The sequence below is a fragment of the Necator americanus genome, chromosome V (assembly GCF_031761385.1).
Source record: "Necator americanus strain Aroian chromosome V, whole genome shotgun sequence".
NCBI classification, from domain to species: Eukaryota; Metazoa; Nematoda; class Chromadorea; order Rhabditida; family Ancylostomatidae; genus Necator; species Necator americanus.
In genome coordinates, this window is record NC_087375.1 from 33,895,224 (window position 1) to 33,920,297 (window position 25,074).

Sequence of the window (25,074 nt, forward strand, 5' to 3'; positions counted from 1 at the left end):
AAAGAAGAGGATTTTGCTCGTCCTGTTTTTCCTTCGTGGTTTTTCCCAAATTTTTTTTCCAAGTGCAACGAAAGAAGTCAAACTCTAAGATTACTTGAGCTGTTGCATCCTGAAAAAGGTGGAATTAAAGGAAATGTTTTGCGAACATCCCATATTGGTCGTTTTGGCTATCCTGTAGAGCCCTCGTTAGGTAGATTGAATTCTCAGATTCAGGAATCTGTAGGATTTGGAGGGAGTGTTTTTTTTTGCTGATCTTCTCAAAACGTTCCTTATCTATGTACATATGTAATAGTGGGAAGAAACAAACGTTGAAAATTTTCCGGAATACTGTTTTCAAGAATCGGAGACGTAGATTTGATTCAGAACCCATTGTACTGCCGGTACTACTTTTTGCCCCAAAATCGATTACCGACGGACTAATCGATCCTCGTCGGAATCCTTGGAAATGGGCAAAATTAAATTTTACCGAAAATACCGTTTGAAAGTAAATGAGCAGCCGATTTCAAATCTACCTGCAGAATTTAGTTTTTTTTTCATCTCCGACAAATCCGGAAGATTAATCCGTCCGAAAGAGATCGTAAGTTAAGATTAAAAGTTTCTATAAAAGAGATTAAAAGTTTTAAGTTAAGTTAATTTCGATTGAAATTAAGATTGAAAGCAAGTTAGTGGCGTCCCTTCGTGTTTACAGTATTCCTTCTGTTTCAAATCACCATACAGTTTCTAAGCTTTGTTTCTCTAATCATAAACAGGTATCGGATTATTTATTGATTTGTCCCCGTAATCACGTACGGGGAACAAATCAATAAATAATCGAAATAAAACAGCAATTTTGACAAATTGCTTCCTGGAAGCCACATTCCAGCTACTTTTACTTCATCAAGCATCCCTAAATGTTTGTTCATGACAATCAACACTAACGTTGCTCACATATGCCTCTCGGTTAATCATCGTTTCTCCAGAGATTAGGGGAAAAACAAGCAAGTAATGATTGAACCTCAGTTAGCCCTTTAAAAAATCTATAGTTCAATTTTTTTTTCAAACTCAAAATCCCCATCACTTCGCCATTGTATTGTCATGAACGTAGCTGTCATGAAAAATAGCGGTTTTTCTGTAAGAAAGTGCGAACTCAAGGATATAGGATATAGGATTTCAAGGGAAAAAGAGGCTCATTTAGGATAATGACTAATTTTAATCCAAGAAAGTGGAAATTCCCATCACAGCATAGTGCCATCCATTCACTAAAATGGTCACATGGCAAGCGAAAAAAAAGAAGCGACAGTGAAAATAATTAAGCAGATTGCTAGGGTTTTTTTTTCAAAGACTTTTTTTGCGTTAGTAAATCTTGCTTCAGCCGTATCACCGCTACAAATTCCTTCCAATAGCGAGCGAGTTGAGTAACTGTGTCCGACGCTGCGTCGTTCTCCGCCCCCTTTGCGCTATTGGTCCATTCTAGTAGCTACCTTTTGTACTGACTTTTTTTCTAAATTAAAACAATCATTCATATCTGCATATCTCCACCTTTTGCATTTGTCCAGACGGGGAGTTTTTTTCTTCTATTTTTAGAAAAGGTGTTGAAGCGAATAACCTACTAGTTTCTGGACCTTTCCCAGACCTTCACCTAGTCGATAGGGTCGTACGGCAAAAATTCACTTGTCATACGTTTGCGGAGACATCCAAAGAAGAAAAAAACGAGAAGAAAATATACGTACTTGTTGATGCGGTATTATTATTGAGTTCAGCCGGAAATTACTTCCGTTTTATTTTTTATACATTGATTGTTATGATGATTTATTATAATTGTGACGTAATGAGCATCGCAGCTGTTTTTTTTTCTCCTTTTTCGTTGTTTCGCTTGGATTTTGTCCCAATATTGACTTCAAAATATCACCACAGGTCTAAAATGGGACCCTCACCTCCTTTGTTCGTCTTTCAAGGTCACATCTCCAGAACGGAATTTTTAATGATCTGATCGGTCATCACCCATTCACCGTACAAAATGGATTTTTTTGAGCCGAGGCCACAGCCTCTACTACCTCGTTTAAATTCTCAACGCATCACATGGTGAAAATAATTTTTCTCTTTTTTTAAGTGATTTTAAAAAATTAAACGTAATGTACAGAAAACTAGACTACTGTCCATAGATCCATCCATCCTCTGCTTGAATAGCGATTAAAAAAATCTCCTATTTGAATAACTTATTCTATGTGTGAACAACAACAATAGTTACCTGGGCAAAAGTTATTTTTGACTGAACCTAATATTTATTATTGATTGATGATATTAGTGATTTTTTTGGGAAGTTTCCTAGAGTCCCTACATACATTTCTGACAGTTCTGTCATATTTTCCTCAACATTTCAACGACCGATGGATGTGTTGTGCATTTCTAAGGATGCGTCTATGACCGAAATGATCAGACATCAGCCTTCTTTAGCTGAACTCATTCGGTGTCAATAACAGCCACAACACAGCCGCATTCACTTCCATAACAAGAAAACAAAGCGTCAATGTTCGGATTCGTTCGAAATTTTCACGATAATAACGGGAACAGTGTTTTCCAACCACTTTTTTTCGTTTGTTCTGTTATCGAATCCTTCAAAACTCTTTAGTTGAGCTTTGGCGATCCCCGTGAAATTAAATAGAACCGGATTTCGAGACAGCATAACTCCAAAAAAAAACACCCAGGAAAAAAACAATGGAATTGTCCAAAGATTAGCGGCGATTCAGCGAAGAGAACTATAATTTATTCAAACGATCAAAAAACATTGTATCCGTGACTATAAACACCAACGAATTCCCAATAACTAAATGGCAACGACTCTATTCTCTAATTCTTCCTGACGTCAACAACTCATTTTGAGAAAAAAAAAATCACGAAAATACGTATATGGTAGGGATTTCCTATTAATCTTCTTTTTTCTCTCTCTTCTTCTTTTTCTTCATTAAAAAATCTCATTTTAAGAATTTTATCTCCCATTTCCTTGCCGCTCGCTTAAAAAAACGGAAATCTTTAGGATTTCCCATAAATTTCCTTTACCCTTCTTTTTTCTCTTGTCCTCTTCTTCTTTGAAAAATGCTCCATTTTCTCCGAAAAGATTTTTTTTATCTCCCATTGTCTTCTTCTTTGCATTTAATATCATCTTCCTCCTATTTTTTTCATTTCCTCATACGTCTAGAATCGAAAGAAATGGAATAAGGTATGCGTTTTCAAAAAGGCTTTTTTCCATTTTTTTTTAATTCGGCACAATTTTTTCGTATTATATTTGTCATGAAATTTGGTGATTTGGAACTACTACCAGCGAATTTCTGAAGTTATTAATATCTATATTTATTAATATCTCGAATTATCGCTAAAATCTAGATATATTTCTTATATAATTTCTTAAAAATTTGTTAATATTAAAGCAAAAATCTTAATATTAACAATAATTGATATAAAAGGTAATATAAAGTATACAAAGTATATATAAAATATTAATATTGAAACACTAACATATGTATCTTCATTAATATCACAGTTGTCATAAAATTTATAGAATTTCAATTTTCATCAGTGAATTTTTTACGTTTGCTATTAGATTTGCGTTAATGCGTTCAAACGAGAATCGAATCTACGCGAAAAAAAAAATTCATCACCGATGCTTGCTCTCGTAATAAAGAAATTCTTCCCAATTTTTCAATTTGGCAGTCCGAGATTCGGGAGATTTTTTTCCGGGCGGCCGGAAAAGAGTAATCGTGTCCATAGGAGCGCTATTAAATGACGGTGGCATAGCAGGCCGAAACCCGCCGGTGAGCTCTGAACTCGTCGAGGCTGTGCGGACGAGGACGAGAAATCTCATTCGCGATGTTCGCGAATGTTCCGTTTCATCCGCACACACAAAAAATTCCCAAATGTTCCCGAATTCTTCCTGAATTTAGAAAAAAATATGATAAATCCACAGTTCTCACACAAAAGAAAACATTGTTCACAAAGCGATGTCATAAATCTAAAATGATTGTGAGAAGAAAATTAGAAATGCATGTGGCGGCAAGAGAATTCCGCCAAGTTCCGTAAACAACAAACAAAAAACACAAATAAGCAAACACAACAACCGAGTAGTTAGATCCATCATTTTTCTCCTCCTCCCTTTCTCAGCCTATTTTTTTAGCATTCGCCCCCTCAAAATCTTCCCGAAATTACTCGAATTCCGGCTACAATTTATTAGGTTGATCCAAAAGAAATGCAAGTTTTTTTCCTTTTCCTATTTTTATTTCTACTCTTTACTTTTTATTATTTTCAACAATAGCTTAAATCAGTAAAAAAAGGATTATTGTATGATGCAAAACGAATTTGTGGAAATGTTATTTTCTGACCTTTTTAAATACATAATAAACATATATATATATATACGAATATATTTAATGTACAAATACAAAATTTATTCAAGTCGCATTTCTTAAAGTATAGTAGAAAAAAGTGTGTTTATACTCGGAGAAGACTCCTTCAACTTCTCTAGCGTGGCATTCGAATCACATGCAGATACTAGAAAATTCCTACTTCGATGTTCTCGTGCGTGGGACGAGCCCGGATGTTAAAATCATGCTGACGTCACTACATAGTCGCCCGGATGACCAAAGTAAATTCCAGATGTTGTTGTTAATGAGTCACATTCGGTGTCTCACACCATCCGAAAAAAAATTCCTGACTAAGCGAACAACAACCGCTGAAAGCGTTATTATTAGTGAATAGATTCTGGATTGCGAATTCTTTGATTTTTTCACCTCGGAAGTTCAAAACAAGGAAGTTTTCGATCACAGATTCCAAGATATCAAAGACCATAAAATTTATCGGTCACTTATTTGAGCTAATAATAATCGTGAATCTCTTGATTAAAGGGAATTAGGATCCTTTTAGCTGAATAAGTGTGATGTCATCCTGGAAAATGAGACAAGTTTCGTCGAATACGGCTAAAGTAGTGTTCATAAATGTTGCTCTAAGAAGTCAGCAGTCTTATTCTTTTTGAATATGCCCGACATGGGAAGAGGCTCAAAAATATGAACTGTTCGAAATTATTCTAGAAGCAAAAATCGTCAAAAGCAGATGCTAAATCCGATTATTTTCGTTTTTTGTCTTTTTATTATCACTCAACTCGCCAGCGATGGATAAAAGTTCCGTATGGGCGGCTGAATTCCGATTTTCAGTCCATAATAAAAATTCAAAAGTTTAAATATTCGCATCCGCAAAAGCTAATCCAATATTTTTTATTGTCAAAATAAAAAATGCGGTTTCGAGCCAAAGCCAAAAGTGCATTTATTTCCCCTTCGAAAAAGTTCATTCTCAAATAGCTTGCGTTCAGAAAAAAAATCCAGAACTCCCAAAAAGTTCTAAGTTTGTGTTTCTTCCAGTCACATGTGCTTAGAGAAGCAGTTGCGTCTTTGTTTATAATGGAAAGAGACAAAAAACGATAGAGGGTTAATTGTTCAGTTTACGGATTTAATCAAAAATTTCTTAGCTTCTTTATTTCAACATTTTTCTTATAACCGCAAGAAATTCGACAAATCCCTATTTTTTACGCGTTATCATTAAAAGAACGTCATGAGGACCAGAAGGATTTCCGAAGCTTTCAATCAATTAGCATTTACGTTTAGACAGACCCTTTTCTGAGAAATTCCACGATTCTCCCATCGCTTCGCCCATCCAACACAAACGCTATCATCGAAACAATCCGGATTATTCGACAGATCTTTTCTCATGGATCTGGGTCATGAAGTCAAAACCACCATCGATGACCCGTTTCGATTCGTTCGAGACCCCAGACAGGTGTTGTTAGTTGGGAGCGCCTAAAAGCCTACATTTTCTAGTTGCCCAGTTGCGATTTGACAAATTATGGAGGGCGAGCGAAGGATGCCGGCATGATCGACGTCCCATGAGAGACGTCCCCATTGCCGACACTTGGGGTAAACAACCATTTCGTTCCCATATCTAAATGATGTTGATGTTTAGACCGATAATCCTGGGAAGCTTTTATGTAAGTGCATTTAAAGAGAGTCTATTCCCTGAAAAAAAGAGAGGTCTTTAAGAAGAGAAGCTCTAAAAATCCCAATAGGTTTTCCCTTGCCCCGCTTATAGAGAGAGATTTAAAAATATGAACTGTCTTAATTATTCTAAAAGCAAAAGTGGTCGAAAGCAGGTTGTTAGATGTTAAAGTTGACAGAACAAGGTTTTTTTTTGGAAAATTTCGAAGCCAAAAAAATACGAGAACCTCCGGAAAAACTCCTCCTTGCTCGGCGATATAGATAACTACTCCACCAGTTCGATCTCCATTTCACCGACAAAAACAACAACGTCATATTTCACCACCATATCCCTTACCTCGTCGATTACTCCAATAACAAGCGATGTGGACCGTGAATTTTTTCTCCTGCATCATGATTACGCTACAATTTCCAGGAAAAATTATCGAAATTGCGTGGAATAGACATTTTCCGGCTGCAAAGGAGCTGCGATGAGAAGCAGGAAGTGTCGCGGCTTCAAAAAACATGAACATGTTACACGTTACAAAATTGTTTTTTTTTTCGAATATAATAGCGATTTTACAAATAATTTCTTAGAAAATAATTGCAATCATCCAATCCCTACATTAATTCATAATTTTTAACGGGTATCAAAACTAGTGACATTAATTGCTTGTGAAGCGAGCGCGTGGGATTAAATGGACCACTTTTTTAGAGTTTCTCATTTTATTAGACGATTATTCCCATTTATGGGTATTATGTTAGATGAATAGTCCTTTTTATAGATGTAATTTTATTCGAAGTTAGTCAGAAATTGCTAAATATGCAAATTAGGAGATTAAATTAGACATTTTTTCCGGGGTTGAATGAAAATAAAAATAATAATACTATATCTTTGAGAAAACACAATAGGAAATAAAAACAAATTTTGGAAAAAAAAATCCCAAGTGGATAAACAAATTCTGAAGAAACGTAAATTAATATAATTCATATAATTCTATGTATATAATATCTTGATATAATTCTAAATAAATAAACAAATGAGTTAGTGAGAGCGAAAACTCTGAGTGAAACTCTGAGTGAAAATTTCACTCGCCTCCTCTTCTTTGCTCGTTTGTTATATGTTCTCGATATTGCTGAATATGCAGTGCAGCAGATTTTTTCCTCTCTTCACTCTTCTTCTTTATTTTTAAGCAATTTCTTCCAGAAATTTCACAAGTATGTACGAATGTGAAATAGCTGACACTATTTTTTTTTCTGAGAAATTCCCTTATCTATTTATGTAAGTCTGCAAAACAGTATCTTAATATGTATTTGCATAGTTGCTTCAAAAGTAATACATGTAATCAAATATTACGTTAATTATCCTCTTCAAATCGATTGCTTTCGCTCACAAATTTCTCGTTTTATTTTGAAAAATTTTCCTTTACCTTTCATTCTTTTCAAAAATTCTATTTTTGTTCGTTTGAAAATTATTTTTTTAACGAAAAACTCACTGCTCCTTTTAAAAATAGAATTAACTTTTCATCTTGTTTAAAATACAAGAAGGAAGTGCAGACTATTTTCTAAAACGATGTTTTCGATATCATATAGAATTTTGTTGATATTCGTCCCTATTCTATATACAATAAACGTGTCGAGAATTATTTTTCAATTTTTTTTTAAATTTTCGTTTTCTAGTGACACGATGAAGATTCCCTTCGAGAGTGTATGTATGTCGCATAAGATGAAATATTTCAGGAAAAGAACCACAACAAATAGCTTAGAAAAAGGAAATACATTTATGCATGCCGCAATAAATTTACGGGTTCCGCATTTCCAAGAGTTAATATTTCAAAAGCGCCTGATAGACGTTGTTTGCGAAAAGAAAAATCCACTTCAGTCAATGCCGTTCGTTTCTCGACGCGGAGAAAAAGTAGCATTTAGCCAGGCTTCAAAGTAAAACGCTAAAGTAAACATGCAAAGTTGATCGCAATGTTTTTTTTTCTCTTCGAGGAAGAAATATGGACACTTTAAAGCGAGCGCATCAATCGTTTAAAATAATTACAATCGCAAAAAATCCGTGCATTCTGCAGATTGTTGCATGCAAAAGAAAATCAAATCCACCCGCGATGAAACACTGAGTCAGTGCTCACGAGGAGAATCCGGAGGGATTCAACAGAAGCTAACGACGTTAGTGAGCGAAGAAGTTAGCCTAACAGGAAAAGTGCAGGACGTCAGGAACGCCTGGCATTGTCTTGCGAACCCTGGGGCCATTCATGATCGCTAACCAGGACCAGTTTTTATCCCTGTAGCATTTGTCTTTGTGAAAGTGCATTCACGAGCTGAATTAGTGTAAAATTTGCTAATCCTGCATAGTTTGCTAATGAGAGAAATTTTCTTTTTCCGATTTTAAAATAATCCGAGTTTTGGGATTTTACTATGACTCTAGTTATTTTTCCATATATTGCTAAATATTTTGATTAATGTGCTTGGACTTAAAAACAGTACCTAACGGAAATGACAACGGTTGAGATTTCCACAGGAAAATATAGGATTAGGGATATAAATGCAGGTATGAGCGTGTTCATGTTCAAATCCTCATAAACGTCCTAGAAACATGGCGTGGGAAACGGTTTTCTTGTACGAATTTCCCTACGAGGCACGTTATGACGTCATACTTGTGTACGCACCGGTTCCCTCAGCAGCCTATCCACTAGTTTTACTTGAACTTACTTGAATATGCCGGTGGGGAAACCTAACCTTGACGTTCATCCGTTTGCAAGGGTACCGCGTTGCAAGGTGCCCCGTAGAAAAATTCGTACAGCTAAGCCGTTTCTCACGCTGTTTCTCCCGACGAGTAGGGGGAATTGGGCGCGAACACTTTTCCATTTGTAATTTACACCCCTAACCCTATCTTTTCCATTGGTTTCTTCCGGTAAAGATTCCAACATCATCAATTTCGTGACATGTTGCCATTAATCCACCATTTTAAGGTATTCACATTACAAAAAAGTGTATTTCTCGTATAAAGCACCGAACCAAATTCTAAGAGGAACATCGTCTGCACGCGTAAAATCTTACCTATTGCATCGCTTTTCTTTCAGATTAATATCGTCCACAGTTGCATGCATGGCAACGATTCTCTGTGTGTCTCGATGTAGCGATCCGGAATAATTATGCATAATTACGCGAGGCTTAAGAAGGTACTAGTCAAGGGAGTTGACGATGTGACTAATGGTCGCTCATTCCCGAACTAATTAATGGTGCTGACTGAAATACGCATAGAAAATTCTCTGGTCTTTGGTTCTTCACACGTGATGAAACGTCTGCTTCAATTCCCTGGATAATTTCTGCTTGGAAGTATGTTATCAACTGTTTGGTCCACTTTTTTCGGCATACACAGCTGCTCATCCGTGAGAAATCCATGAGAAAATTTCTCTCTGGTTCAAAAACTTATCATTTCGTTGAACAATCTTTGCTCGAATCCATCATCATTTATCCAGCTGGATAAACTTATTCTTTCAAATAAAGGAGCATGGATTGGATCGGAAAATAAAATTCCCCGCAGTTCGCTGCATCATCTCGTGAAAGTACATATCTATCCGTTTTATCAATGGAAATGTTTCCCCAACAAACAAATAGGTCCCGTGGCGAAATATCATTGCTCCGAGTTTCCGTTAGGATGTCAACAAAATCATATTTTATACATAGCGTGATCCGAAGAAACGATGTAGCCGGTAGTTTCATTTCTATCGTATTTATCCCCCTTAGGTCAACAGTCTAGGGTTATGGATACGAGTTCTGGCTCGGATTGCATTTGCATTTGCATGCATCCCTTTGGTCCGATATGATCAGAGGATCGCGCGACCGCGTCGCAGCTGACCGCGATGGTCGTAATGCGGCAGCTGATGGATCCGGCATGCTACGGCCATAAGAACTGCATTTAATTACATTTTTGCAAATTGTGCCCTCACAAAAATGCTGGATAGGAACGAGGAATTCCTGTAAAAGTGAATTTTAGCAAAAGAATTAAATCGATGCAAGGATTACTCAGCAAAAAAGCTAGCTTAATTGTAAATTGCCTTCGAAAGAAAAGAAAAAAAAATGAAGAATACCACAGAGAGAACTGAATGTCGGTCAATTTTCTCCGATGAAATTTAATTTGTTCTACTTTTGGAAGTGAACAGTTTTGCAGGAAATACCGTGAAATAACACAGTAACGCTTGACACAATATTTTCTTTCGGATCTAATATTGATTTCCGTTCTCATTCTCCTGATGCATTTTTCTTTCCATTTTTTTTCTGTCTGTTCAAATTCTGCAAATGCGGATGAGAATGAGAAAAATGCGGAAGACGTTAATCCGAAGCCTTGCTAGCACTTTTATTCAATAAAGACCGGCTAGTTAAGCTATGCACTAACACGCCCTTCTTTAATTACCGCAGAAAAAAAAAACCTCAGCTATCTGGAACAGATGCTGCTGCTTTGTAGGCAATCACCACCGCCGGCACCGACACATTATATCCACTAATCCATGGAAGACCTACGTAAGCTCGAGAATCCTCAAAGAAATCTGGCTTTACACGCCAGCTATGTATGATATTTAAGAATAAATTTAGTGCTAGTAGTTCCTGTTTCATCAATACAAAAAGGAAAAATTAACTTCCCCGTTCGAAAAGCGGGGAAAAATTAACTATGGTGTAATTTTTCCACGAAAAAAAGGCGAAAGAAGGGTATGATGAGCAGGAAAAAAGCAACAATTCCCCGTGGTGTCATAGAATTGGCGTTGATGACAGCTAAACAAACAATAAATAAACTTGCGTATGCATAACAAACAATACAATAAATTATTTCGGCGATAGTTATGTAGTATTGTTTTTGGTGTAAACATAATAATGTAGTAGTTAAATTCTTACTTATGATTTTTAGTACGATGACAATTTGGAAAATATTTGAAAGAAAAAATGAAATTGAAAACCGAACAAATTTTGTTGCTTCCGGAAAATATAGCCAATGAACCGAAGATTGTGGAAAAGGACACCAATATATTATTGATTAGCAACCTTTAAATTTGGCTCTTGTCCAATTGCGCGCAATTTGAATTCGCTGCACATACGTTACACATACGATCAGGCGATTGAATCGATATTTAAAGAGATATTAGATGGATTCTCAGATGTTACAGTAATTTTTCCCTTTCGGTGTTTTTCTTTGAAGAAATCGAAGACTTTTCCGGGAGGAAAAAATACCTAGACAAATTCATCTACATACAAGGGATAACTTCATTCAAAAGAATAATTTTTTGTTCAACTTAAGAATTCGTGAGGGGAATCGCACCATTCAAAACTCCACCATGTAATTTGTGTCGCTCTCAAAATTCAGGAATTCGGATACGTTCAAGGAAAAAAACAGAGAACTATTATTATTACATAATTCGGTAAGATTTTCAGTGTAGAACGTACAATTTTCATTCTTACGTCCTCCCATTACGACTTTAGGAGGAAAATCCCTAGAAAATCTATCGTAACTTCAGTTTCATCAGTAGAAAATTGAAAAAATCTGACTTTTAGACTTTTAAGTCTTTCTAAATCAGCTTTTCGCATTCACGTAAGTGGACTGGAAGGCCATAAAATGGAAATCGGATTATAGCGGTCGAACAACGAGCGAAAACTGGAAAATGATGCACATCGCGCCAAAACGTGGTAGGAACAGAAACATAGCACACAATATGCAATTGGGTACGGTACTACAAAGCAACGATACAGTAAGATTGAACGAAATATTCCTCACTCATTCCAAGAAATTTCCCTTTCACACACACCAAACTCAATTTTTTTATAAATTCACACCAATTAGTCACCGCACCATTCTAAGCCGCAAGAAATCGAGTATTCGACTAGTCGAATGGTCGAACTGTTCACTACGAACTGAAAAATGAGGTTTGGCGAAAACGAACAGTTTTTGACAGAGTTAGCTGAAACTCTATTAATTCATCGTAGAACTAATTATGTAAATGAATGTAGAATATTCTCGAAATTTTATTTTTCTGGTAAGGAATGTGTTTTCCATACAACACGTAAATTAAATGAAATTTTTGACATAAACAAACCAAAGTTCACGAAAAATTGGGCAAAGTAATGGCAAGGCGAAAGTAATTATTTCTTCTTGTATTGAAATACATTTTGTGGAAATTGAAGCGAAAATATACAACCACACAGCCGAATAAATAAAAAGAAACATATATCCAGTCCTCATCACAACTTTTGTGCCATTCATAGCCGCATTACGGCCACTGCGAGCGGTTGCGACGCGGTCCGATGACGCTGGCCACAGAATTCGTAGATAGTCGGTCATAATCGGGTGATATTAGGCGGAAAAAAACTGGGACATAGGCTAAAATTTGTTTACACCCCTTAAGGTTCTAATTGGATTACTTGAGGTTCAAAATAACCAGGGAGGCTTCCCGCTTTCTGTACCTTATTTGTGCAGCAGCACAGGCTCGTTGCAAGTTCTGTGATAAAGATGGGAGAGCCGGGAAAAGAAAGGCTATCTGGGACAATTTTCTGAAACAAGTTGCTGATGGAAGTGGTTCTAGGTGTTTGGGTGGAAGTAAAAATGCGCCATAGCCATTCTATTGACCCAGAGTGAATTGATATCACATTAGATGTTGTGTGATCCCGCCTAGATATTTGTGTGCAGCGTTGTCAGTGAAGAGGAAAAAAATTCATTATTAAACTATTAAGTCATTCTATATTACTATTAATTATATTATTTTATCATTAACTTACTCTTGAAAGGAAGCAGAAATATTTACAGTATAATCTTTTCTGCATGACTTCCTCTTCGGGGACCTGTATGCCGTGTCATAGCCAAAATTCCGCAATTGCACACTATTTATACGGTGACTCAGCTTCAAATGACAGAAGTCATTTGACGGTATTATTTGTTATAGATGTTAATGTTTCATAAGAATGCCGATTGAATGGTGAATCGCGGTTTACAACAAGCGTGACAACATCCATTTATACTTTTTCCATGACACCTCGCCAACTCATTCTTATCACGCCGCTTATCATGTGAGCGAAGGCGCTCGACGCCGCGACGTCAGCGACGTTGCCGGCACTGGAAATCCCCGTCATGTGAGGTGAGCGCAAAGCCGCTCGCTACGTCGCGTCGCGAACAATTGCAAATAGACAACGGTGAACTCCGAGAGCAGCTCTATACACTATAAGTTAAGCTGATCGCATTGAGAAACGACCGCCGCCGTCGCCGCGGCGTCAAGCACATGATTCAATGGCTGGCGACGACGAAAATTTGAATACCAAACAACAACGGCGCACGAGCGCACATTTCTGTGCGTCAGCGCAACGGCGGCGCAATGCGCGGCGTTCACTTCGACTGAAAATACGGCTATAAAATCGGCATTATGTCTTTTGAGACGCACACACACACACCTTTTGGACATGAATGCGTATCCCAGTGGCTCAGTCATAACTTTCTGTTTTCGTTGAGAAGGAAATACTAAGAATTCATGCTAAGAGATCTAACAGATCATCTTCAGTGATCCATGGGAACAGTTCATGGTCCTTCTACGACTTCCTACAGTTAATTTTTATATGATATTCTCCGGAGTCCATGTAAAACACCATAAAATTTGAGCCGATTTGAACTTTCGTCAGCCCGCCACAAACCCGCCGATCATTTATAAGCCCTTTTGTTTCATTGATCTATTCTGTACCAGTACCTTCTTACTGTATACATCACCAAGCATGCCTTAACCTACCGTACTCATCGTACCTGAAATGATACGTACACGTATCGTGGCGAGAACCCCACGCGACGTAACGACGACGACGACGACAGCGGCGGCGGCGGCAGCAGCGGTGGTGCGACGGCTGACCAGCGGCGCAATGCGCGGATATTGCGCGGCCGGCCCCGCCCATCAGCCGTCGTCGCCTGCGCTTTTTTCGGCCGCAGCGCGAGAGAGTTGGGGCTGGTGCGCTCGCTAGTGTTTTCCGTGTTGTGCGCGTCCCCTGACCGGCTCTTGGATCGTATTTACCTTAGGACCTAATTGTAAACAGTGCCTGTTTGATTGCATAGCGCTTTAGTGCGTTTATTGTTCACATCTGTCGTCTGTTCGATGTAGATTCGCGCAATTTGCGAGCGCTTCCAAATTCTCCACTACCCACTGTTCGGTTCTCTTTCTGTTCCGTTAGGAGTAATGGTTAGAAATTCCCGCCCATCCTTTCGAATCTACAGTTACAGTCTCGTACTTTTTCTTTTTGAATTCTCGTGATTCATGCATATTTCGACGATGATTTCCTCGTGTCCCCGCCATCGCTACGAATTATTTGCCTTCTCCCTCTCTTTGTTCATTCTGAACAGAGACACCGCTATCGCCGTTTCGTTTGTCGTTAGTGCAGTTTTTTTTTGCTCTAAAATGCGGTTTTCTACGGTTTCATATTTAGTCCTTATTTCCGAAATCTGAGAAAGATCCTTTTTGACCTGACATCCGTACTTGACCTTACACGAATTCGCTTTCCTGACATATTCCGATTGCATTTGTAATTGAATACGGGTTGGAAAATATTAGGTTTCACTGGATGCTACGGCGAACGAATGAGTATCCAATACATCGGTTTCTTTTGTTCTTAGCGAACGGATTTTTGCGAGATAAGGTTCATTCGAAGCAGGTTTGTGAAGATTGCGGAACCGCGTCGCGACCGTACCAGGCTAACGCCTTGCCCTTTACGCTTAAGCATCAAATAACAGCTTCAGTTCAGCAGTTACAACAGTTTATACTTCAATTCTCATACAAGTTTGATCATTTTCACAGATGTTCATGACGTTCCTGAATGTTGAAGGCATACGATGAAAGCGCGCGCACGCGCGAAATGTTGTTTACACGGCGGTTGTGGTCATATTCAGTCGGCATACATAGTGGAGATGTTTGGTCGTAGCTATCGTCACACCGCTATCGATACACCCAATACGAGAGCATCGTTTGAATGTGATTAATAACTGGTAAAGAAGCAATGAATAGTTAACTAGGAATATGATTTATCACAAATGCATAGCAACTACCTACGAAGTAGTTCCCGGTTATCTCCGTCCGAGCCCCCCCCCCCCCCGTATTCCGTACGGGACGTCGCCGATCGATTTCTGATACGCTCGAAATTGAAGCTTATCGAAACTGCGGGATTGCGCCGCGCATTGCGCTTTGCAATGTTCCAGATTAATTGCCTGCGCCTCGTAACCAATATATAGGCCTACCTCGCCACAATGGCTGCCTTATTGCCTTAGGCATTGGTTTTATATCGGCTGTTGGTGAGTTGTCGCCAATCTCTCTTTTTTTAATTTTAATTAGCCGTTATCACGTGCAAAAGATAGTTTCTATTTCTTTTGTATGTAATCAAGCAGTAATGTTTACGCAGTTCATTCTGGTTAGATTTTATGAAACCATATTTATCATCTTTTATTTCAACTTATACAAATTCTTCACAATTTCTGCAATTGGTCCTTTTTCTTACAATCTTATTGTTTTTGGTTTTAGTGTTATTTCAACGTTAAGAGAGTTATGCATGGAACGCAAAAGTTCGGTTTGCAAATTGTTCAGGAAGAGTGCATCCTTTTTATGAGGGATGTAAGTAGCCCTAAATCATGAGTTGCGTTCAGAAGCAGACGTGCTTGTGCAAATGTTGTTACCGAAGTCACGTGTTGTACAGCGATTGGGAAATTGCTTATCTTGAAGGTTAATGATGGCTAAATAGACAGCAGAGCCCAATGTCCGGGGTCATTTCCAGTTGTGCACGGTCGAAATGCGAAAACAGCCCGTCCTCGCCCAACAATTCGCTCGTGTTTGGGAAGGGTTCAACGAAAACACACGGTACGACATCGACACCGATCGATCGATGCATTAGTCATTTCACCAGTTTTCATTGTTTGAAAATTGTTTTGAAATTTGTTCTGGAAATTCAACTCGTTTTTGAGTACAACACGAGCGAAATGAATTGGGCGATGGTGGAGGGCGAAATGTGACGAGACCCCTTAAAGGCATCACCCCACGAATCTGAAGTGGTGCAGATTTCAGGTGGAGTATTCGTATACGGGACGCCGCACAAGGCTGGCGCGCTCCAGTCGAACTCCCTGTAGAAAATAGTGCTCCAAAACGCCCGAAACCGTATCTTCCGGGCCGTTTTTTACGGCAATTAGGAAGAAATGGGCGGAATCACCCCCCTCTCCATAGTCTCCAATCCCGTATACGAATACTCCACCTGAAATCTGTATCACCTCAGATTCGTGGAGTGATGCCTTTAATCAGTGGCTGAGTTCCGCAGCCAGTCTAACCGCCTATAAACGATTGCTTTCAGATTTGTTTCTCTACTTCATATTCGGTTATATGCTACTGTACCTACTACTTTAACAGCTAGAACCTCTTTCTTCTCATTAATGAGATCAAGCGATGAATATAATTCCGAGTTGGACGAATCCTATCATTCAGCGTTGTCAGCAATTCTAAATATGATCTAAAACATGACGGGATACATTCATAATTAAAAAGAGCTCCTACGTGGGCGTCCAAATATTCTATTCACTTCTCCATGCATGTTTCACAAAAAAAGGTCCAATAAACGTCATGAAATCCCTAACGTTTGATAACTGCTGTAATATTGATACTAGAATGAAATTTAAATGCGCGAAACTAAGGTAAACACATGAAGTTTTTCCGTGTTGAGTTCCATGCAATGCAATTTTTCCGAGGTAAACGAAAATATTATTTTCTCAATTTGGTCGTTGCCAAGCTGCAGCAAACTTTTTTTTGTTGGAATAATCCTAGTAATAATACGAATAATAATCCTAATCGGAGCAAGACAGACAACCAAATAGAAATGTACAGTATGTTTTATTGCTGAAAACATTTGTTTACACAAAATTTGGATGTGTCTGAGTAAACTGAGAATGCGATAATTCGAAATGATTCGACGGTCCATTTACAGAAACAACAATGTTTTGCTGCATTCGTTGAAGATGTTTACAGTAATCCAACCATCTTTTCGTTTCAGGTCTCAAGGAAAGTTCTATTGTACTAAAAAAAAACATTAAAAAGAATTACGAACCAAACTGGCGCGAATAGTCGAAAGTGGAACTTTTGAAGTGTAAACAGTGTATTTGACGGTTGGCGGCTATTTTCTATCTGCATATGAGAGGCGGATAGAAATTTTTCGTATATTATCCTCTATTATATTATCCTCTACACTACGTGGCATAAACAAACATGGTACGCGGCGTATGTGCTAATAAACAAGCCGATTTGTGTGTGTATGGTGAAATTCAGTTCGTATTCGATCTCTAGTAATCTCTTGTTTTCGCTTTAGAGTCCTACACATGAGCTATTTCAATCACGATAACGTAGGTGGTTCAAAGATCATTCGAAGGGACATGAACATTTCTGAATTTCCAAACTATTTCTAAGTTCTGCATGGAAGACTGGTAGGGGAGATGTAATGAACATTGAGCAGAGGTGTACATTAGTTCCGTTACCTGTTTTTTTTTTTCGTTTGCTGCACAAGAATACATTGATTTCCAACTCCACTGTTGGTCGACTTATCTAGAAATTGGAAACTCTATCTAGAAACTACCTGTTAAAAGAAATTCTTTTTTTGAGAATGATTCATGTTCATCACAGTATATTTTGTATTAACATTTTACAGTAGTTGCAGCTTTAGGAGTCATGAGCACCAAACCACGTGCTCATGATTGGTTAATCCATTTCGCACTCACCTGAACGTTTGAACGTTCTTTGTTGAGATTAATGCGAAATGCACGATGCACTATTCTCCATTATCGTTAATTGTTTAAGCCTATGTTCGAAAAGGCAACTGGACTTTTGGTTTTGGACGGTCTGCAGCATCTCAAATTCATAAATTTTCCTCAATTCTCTCATAAATTGTTGAAAATAAAGTGCTTTCTCTCTTAATGTCCGAACCAAACTGCATTCATGGCTGTGTGCTAAAAACTGAGGAAAGACTACGAGTTAAGGAGTCTGCATTTCTCGAATCCAGAATCCCACAAGAAGTTCCTCGTGAACAAGCATGAGCTCTGGTCAAGCGTAAGGGGATATGTGGAAATAATAGGTGTTTTCTTGGAGCATCCAGAAAGTATCTTCAATAACAACGGATGGTGCCACTTGCAACCGCTCGGTAATTCAGGTAGGACCTCTGATGAAGAACATGCCAAATTAATCCACTACATTTTCTTTCTTTCTGGGATTTTTCTCAGAAAAATCCCAGAAAGAAAGATAGAATTGCTCAGACAGCTAGAAAGATAGAATTGCTGGCTTTTCCCTTCATCAGGTGGGTGTTTTGAGCGTGGTTCGAGTTACACCGAAATAATCTTGAATAACGCGTAAATTTCCATGCAAAGTATAATAATTTTTAAAAATTGGTACCTTATAAAATTGGTGGCATGGGCTACTTCTTTCACATCTACATCCAAGAATGAGATGTGAAAGAAGTAGCAAAAGAGAATAACAAATTCACTCTATCCCTTCTTGTAGGCGTGCGAAAGGTTACCGCAATACTTTGCGCTAGCTAATGATAGCGGCGAACAGTAGTGACCGCAATTTTATTCCTGATGGGTATTGATACGCACAGACAATATCTCTTGGAATCGCCAACGAAAGTAGAGCAGCCAGAGCAGTTTAATGTCAACGGTTTCCCCCGCTGATCTTGCAATTACTGCTGTGTCAGTTATGTTTTCCCTCATAGAATTGGCGGTTAATGGGTTCACGATTCAATGGTGCGGATTCTCGCTATAGTGATCCGATTGCGTGGTACTACTTATCATCATCCATGTGAGGCTGTATCTCGTTGAGTCTGATGAGGCCTTACTTTAATTGGTCGGGCGCAGGACGTTAAAAGAAGATTAACTACTCATCTTAAAATAGCCTTCCTATAATATGTGGAAATTCTTCAGGGACAAAGCGAGACCTAAGGATCTACCGTGTTTTTAACAGAAAGAGGTGTGCTTTTAGGCGGTAAAAGCCAGCACCTACTGCGGGATTTAAGACTACCTCCTTTTCTGGTGCAGCGTTCTATATCAACAAGTTATTTAATAGTAAATCTGGAAGAGATCTGAAATGTTGACGATTACGTATGCTCTAGTACAAAGGATCTCGGATAAATATTTCTGGATGGGAGGCATGGAATCACGGCTGTGTTTAGGAACAGTAATGGCTGACAGCCTAATCGAAAACCTCATTCGGATTAGGGTGACATTTGTTACGTCCCTCTACGCACTGCGTACGTTGTACACTTGCACAACGTAAGAGTCTGGGAATATTTCACAGAAGCCATTGCGGGCGTATACGATTCTCTGGACAATTGTTCGATATTCATAGAAGAGCAGGACACTTGTGATCACGTCAAAGATGTCTAGTGGGACCTAAGCGAGTGTTCTTCTTTTGCAACTGCAGTTCAGCACATCGATACATTTACTGGGATATGTGTGTGGGACGCAGGAGTGCCCAAAAAGAGAAAACAGAGGCCATTGCTGGATTAGGACTGCTACAAACGTATGTAAGCCCGCGGCGGTCCTGGAAAAAACATGGGAGGAAAATGATCATGGGAACATTGGGTACAGATACCCGCTGTACTGTTCATGGGAATACCGTTTTTCGTGATGAAGGATCAGAAAGGTTACTGTCAGTCATCATCTCGAAGTGATATACCTGTAGTGTTCATAGTATTTACTTCGACTATTTTGTCATACAATTAGAAGCATTGTTGAACATAGTTCCCTAATACCTCCCTACTCCTTATAAGAGTTGCTATCCTGTCTTCTGTGTCTAAACTGGGCAAAAATCATCGTTAATTTGCAGATCTGGATAGATCATGAAAAAGCGGGAAAGTTGCATTAAACGCTTAGCTTTGTTCAAAATATTTGTTTGGCAACGTCATATAATCGTGGGCGATTATTTGAGGGAATGAGTAGGAGGGAGCGAATGTTTCCGAAATGGCTTAACTCGATATACTGGTTTTACCACGTGTGTGTGTTCGGCCGCACGGTCGGTTGGTGTTTTCTCTTGGGTATCGATTCGAACGATAACGAAACACTCTGTTCCGATCTATTTCTTGTGCGATTATATCGTGATCGGTTCGTTCCTTCTTCTGTTTCAGTTCTTTCTTTTCGTAAATGTTTATGTTCGCAGTGTAACAAGTGCATTTCGTGACCTGAAGATGTCACTTTATGTTTTTGTTATACGTTCATCTTCGATGATTCTTCAGTGAAGTGGCAATTGATGTTGTCAAACCCGTATTGTTACTGTTTTTCTATTCAAATTTCTTGTCGAATTGGTTTCGTGCATTCTATGAAGCGTTCACTGTCTACTAGCGTTTTTAAAGGCATTAAGTTCTTTATCCTTTCTAAAGTCCCCTATTGTATCTTAATCCGTTGTCAGTTCAAATACGTTCGCGATCACTTTTAATCGTCGTAGTCGTACTCGTAGTCCTTATATGATGTTTGATGCCTACAAACGTGAATATTGCTTCTAATTATTCCCCAATGTAGACTAAATTTTGCTTTTTTCAGCAGTCGAACAAGGACTTCTCGTCTTTTTTGCACAGGTCTATTTCTCCATCTTGATCTCTGCTTTTCAACACAATGGCCGATCAACTGACTGAGGAACAGATTGCTGGTATGGAATTTTTATTTCATGCATATTAAATGAAACGTTTTCTTAATGTGTTTTCGAAAATGAGAAATTTGTCTTGTCCCCGACTCATTAATGAGTGGCGCTATCAATACCCATTAATCGAGGAAGGACACGAATCTCCCCTTTTCTCGTCTACTTTTTCACTAATACTAAAGAGTCGTTGAATGGGAGTAGGTTCCGTCAAAATTATGTTTAACTACGAAGAAGACTGCTGAAAGGGAAGTAGTTATGTGATTATCATGTGTATTATTGGAAATGATGAGTATTATGGGAGAATTGTATGACCGAAAATGTATAGGTGGTGAATATCTTGTTGAAGAAGGGATTATATGTATAAGTTTCAAATTATTGAGTATGAAATGTCTCAAAGAACAACGTATAGCTGTCCTTAGCATCCCTACACCACTTTTTTTTTGCTGCTGAGCTTTTCTGTTCCTTTGAAAATAGGTTGTATAAGCGTCATCGCTGAGATCATTTCTTAATCACTACGGTATTATTCTAGAATGAGTGGGGAATAATGTTCGCCAAATTTTACCATAATTTGTCTTGGAAATATCTTAGACGTGGGTAGCTACAACAGACCTATTATTCTGCGAATATTAATATGGAATTTCTGTAACAGCAATATTCTTAATGAGAACTTGCTCATAACAAGGTTATTAATGTACGCGTAATGTCTGTGTAATTTTACTTGCTGTGAAATAGTAATCGTAATGCTATCTATAAAGAACTCTTAAGTTATTTTTCATTTCTTTTTTTTTTTGCCGGCTTTCAAGCTTCTCAGTGTTTAAATCTACTAAAACGTAAATTTTGCTTCCTAAAAACTAGCCTTAATGATAAACACTGATTACTGTGTTTTCTCGTGGAGGTACTCCTTATCGGTTGCTGTACTGCAACTGCTATGACGTGGAATTTACAAGCATAGATGCTTATCTGGTTACGATACGGCATTCCTATCATCACTCGGCATAATTCCTTCTGTTTACTCTACAAATCAATGCTTTCCGTGCTATCGCGTGATTTTTTTTTCGTTAAAAATGTGGGAATAGTTGACTTAGTACAATTGGGGGTGAAAACATCCTGAAAATCTACAAATTATTATGCTTATATCAAGTTATAGTATGGCTTCCCTAGCATCACTCGACATATTTCTTTCTGTTTACCCCACAAATCAATACTTTTCGTCCTATCGCGCGTTTTTTTTTTCTGTGCGAAATGTGAAAAAAGTTGACTTGTTACAATGGGGTGGAAATGTCCTGAAAACTGGTGCAATTGAGTAAGGGTTTGCTTGCGTATTATCGTGGTGGGACCGTTGTTAATCTTTGCTGTCCATTTGGAGATAGCGAGGGTCCCGATCGTAACCGCTTGCGCGATTGCAGTAGACATCAGCTCGCTACGACTCGATTGTGCAGCAGAGGTCATTTCCGTCTTAATATTGTATCAAATAACATGAGTAAAAACTGGAAAAAGAATTTTTAGTTATTAGTGCAAAGTAACAGAATTGCAATGTTTATCTCATCGAGTGGGCACAGTATCGATTACTGCAGGGTTACAGTGTTGAATCATGAAAAGTTGAGTTCTTAGGTCAAGGGATGGCACATCCATCATTTTGTGTAGGGACTCGAATAGCCGAAATACATACGAATATGAAACATAAAGTGTGAAAAAGTGAGAGCTACAGTATCACTAACCCATTGTTCGCCTGTTCTCCCTGCTGCGTTCCATTGTTGAGAGTCTTTGTTAGACATACGACGGGACACTCCCTTGATTCGTCAATGATACGCAGTGATAAAAACTATTTCACACGTGTGGAATCACTGAAAAATCACATATAATCAAGAAGAAAAAAAAACGATTAGAAAACGTTCAACTTTGTGCGTAAATTCTCGTGCCGTATTTCGGCTTAAATTAAAACGTTTTCGACGTCTCTAAATTGCTGCAGCCAGCTTTCTTTTTTTGTTCGTACCATATTGTTCATAGGAAATGTCGTTTGCATTTTCTATCCTTTATAACATGGGGTAAATCCACTTGCAGCTTGAATCGATTGTGCTGGCGGAATCAAAAGTGTAACAACGGAGTTCCTCGACTTCGCTCGCAAAGTGGTCCACTCATACGGTGTATTTCGATTGATTAGCGTCACAGTGGGGATTTAACATGTGCACATTGTCTAAAAGATTTCATAGAACTTATTGATGATAGTGGTGATTTTGAGGAGCATGGGATCAGCGTAGCCCCATAGAAATGGTCATAGAGTTTGGTAGAAAAATATTGGAATCTTTTTGACATTTCGTAGATGTCGATCGAATAACCACTAATGGACTCGACATTTTCCATCAAAAAGGATTTACATGATTTTGTGCAAGTTTTTATGATCAAGCATATTTGTTTGAAACTTATGCATCCACATGAATTTTTCGTTAGGCAAAGTCGTATTGAACGATTCTGTGGTGTAGATTGATTCGCTCTGGAAAGCAATAATAATTATCTATTAGATGTTTTGATTTTTGTGAATTAAATCTTTTTCATCATAGAGTTGTGATTCTAAGAGTGACAGTCTTTGCAGTAAGCAATCGTTCAGCGGTGTCTAGTTGTTGCTTTCATTGTAGGATTTAAAATACTAACAAAAAATACTCGAGACTATCAGAGAACTTATGTTGGAATCGAATGCGTAAATGAAGCGAGAAGTTAGGTTAGATTAGAGTTGTTGCAATATTAATGTAGAATGAAATAGTAGAGAAGAGGATAGGGAAAAATGACATTACTTATACACCACTCATTTGCTGTCTGATGAGCTACTGGGATGAAAATGCGCCGCGATTTTCACGCATGAAAAACTAAAATGAAATGGAATGTTCCATAGATCTTACGCAACATTAATGTAAAACTAGTTGTCAACGTGGTATTGATGTTATTGATGTGCTTTGTAGCATGGATTTTGGTAATATGTTCTGAAATAAATGTATTTCAGAGTTCAAGGAAGCCTTTTCTTTGTTTGACAAGGATGGTGACGGTACCATTACCACTAAAGAATTGGGTACCGTTATGCGATCGCTTGGTCAGAACCCAACAGAAGCCGAGCTGCAAGATATGATCAATGAGGTCGACGCAGACGGTATGTTGTTTTTTTTGTTTATCTGTCAGTTGTTTGCGAAATGTGTTGCAATGCTGGAGTTCATTTCAGGAAATGGAACTATTGATTTCCCTGAATTCCTCACAATGATGGCGAGGAAAATGAAGGACACGGATAGCGAAGAAGAAATCCGCGAAGCATTCCGGGTTAGTTTTTGTTCCGCTCTCTAAATTAACATGAAACTTGTTTCTTTTTTTCTGTTATTCAGAAGTTAGGGTAAGAAAAAAGGAAATTAGACGTGCTTAGTTGTTATGTTACGTTTAACAGGATGTTGCTCCAGTAGTTTCAGCAGCGGCGTTTTAATTTTCTCGTCGACTGATTGAATTAGTCGAACGAATAGCTTATCTTAATGAGAATAGGTTTCTTGTTCCCACTGCTCGCTCAGTTAAAAGCATTGCAGAATTACAAAGATCTTTGGTTGCTGGCGTTTAGGTCTTTTCTTCATAAATAAACCCTGATAATTCTTGTCTACCTATAAATAAATTACTTCTTGGATAAGTACGTTAATAAGTTTTCCGTTGAGGTTGATTTCCTGGCTGCTGAGATGGTGTTTTTCTTTCCAGGTGTTGTAGAAATTCTCGTATTAGCTTGCAGATGTAGGATGTAGCTTTTATCGCCCATCTTCCTTTTATTTTTTTTAAAGTAGTGGATAATAAGCATCATATGGGAAAAATCACCTGTTCACCAATATTTGCAGTTTACTAGGTAAAATAATGATGAATGGGCTGATGGGGTCTGTTCATGTTGTTTTACATTATAACTTGTTGTCGTACATCGACACTACGTCAGGTGTTCGACAAAGACGGCAACGGTTTCATCTCGGCAGCTGAACTGCGCCATGTGATGACCAACCTCGGTGAAAAGCTCACTGATGAAGAAGTTGATGAAATGATCCGTGAGGCTGACATCGACGGAGATGGACAAGTGAACTATGAAGGTAGGCTTAATGATATCTTTTCTTTTCATGAGTTGTTTTCTACCGCATTGCATGTATTTCGCAACAAATGAGGTTAACGAGAAGCTGTTTTTTTAATTGAATGACATGTTTTCTCCTATGGTCCAGAAGTAATGTTTTTGTTTATACCAGAGTAGGAGAATTTCTTCATGACAACGCGAACAGGTTATCGCGATTGTGTTTATTAAATTAAATTTCTAGTTTTCTCGTTTGTTAGATAGTGTAATTGGTAATACATAAGAAGTCCGTTTTTTTTACGCTCGATTTCTTTCAGAGTTCGTTACGATGATGACGACCAAGTAA

General features: G+C 38.2%; 2 protein-coding genes across 2 annotated transcripts in view; both read left to right on the forward strand.

The window, feature by feature from the left end:
- RB195_016054 (uncharacterized protein) overlaps nt 1–9,909 on the forward strand; it is a gene marked incomplete at both ends in the record, with an annotated part of 28,172 nt that extends 18,263 nt beyond the window's left edge. Inside the window, 2 exons of the mRNA XM_064207037.1 lie at nt 1,564–1,720; nt 9,760–9,909. Coding sequence (XP_064062918.1) covers nt 1,564–1,720; nt 9,760–9,909 — 307 coding nt within the window. The remainder of the gene's footprint in view (nt 1–1,563; nt 1,721–9,759) is intronic.
- A 10,725-nt stretch (nt 9,910–20,634) lies between these two features.
- Nucleotides 20,635–25,074, forward strand: RB195_016055 (uncharacterized protein; the record flags this gene model as incomplete). Its single annotated transcript, XM_064207038.1, has 5 exons — nt 20,635–20,668; nt 23,655–23,798; nt 23,868–23,962; nt 24,606–24,753; nt 25,046–25,074. The coding sequence occupies 5 exons, from the start codon at nt 20,635–20,637 to the stop codon at nt 25,072–25,074; spliced, it is 450 nt and encodes a 149-aa protein (XP_064062919.1).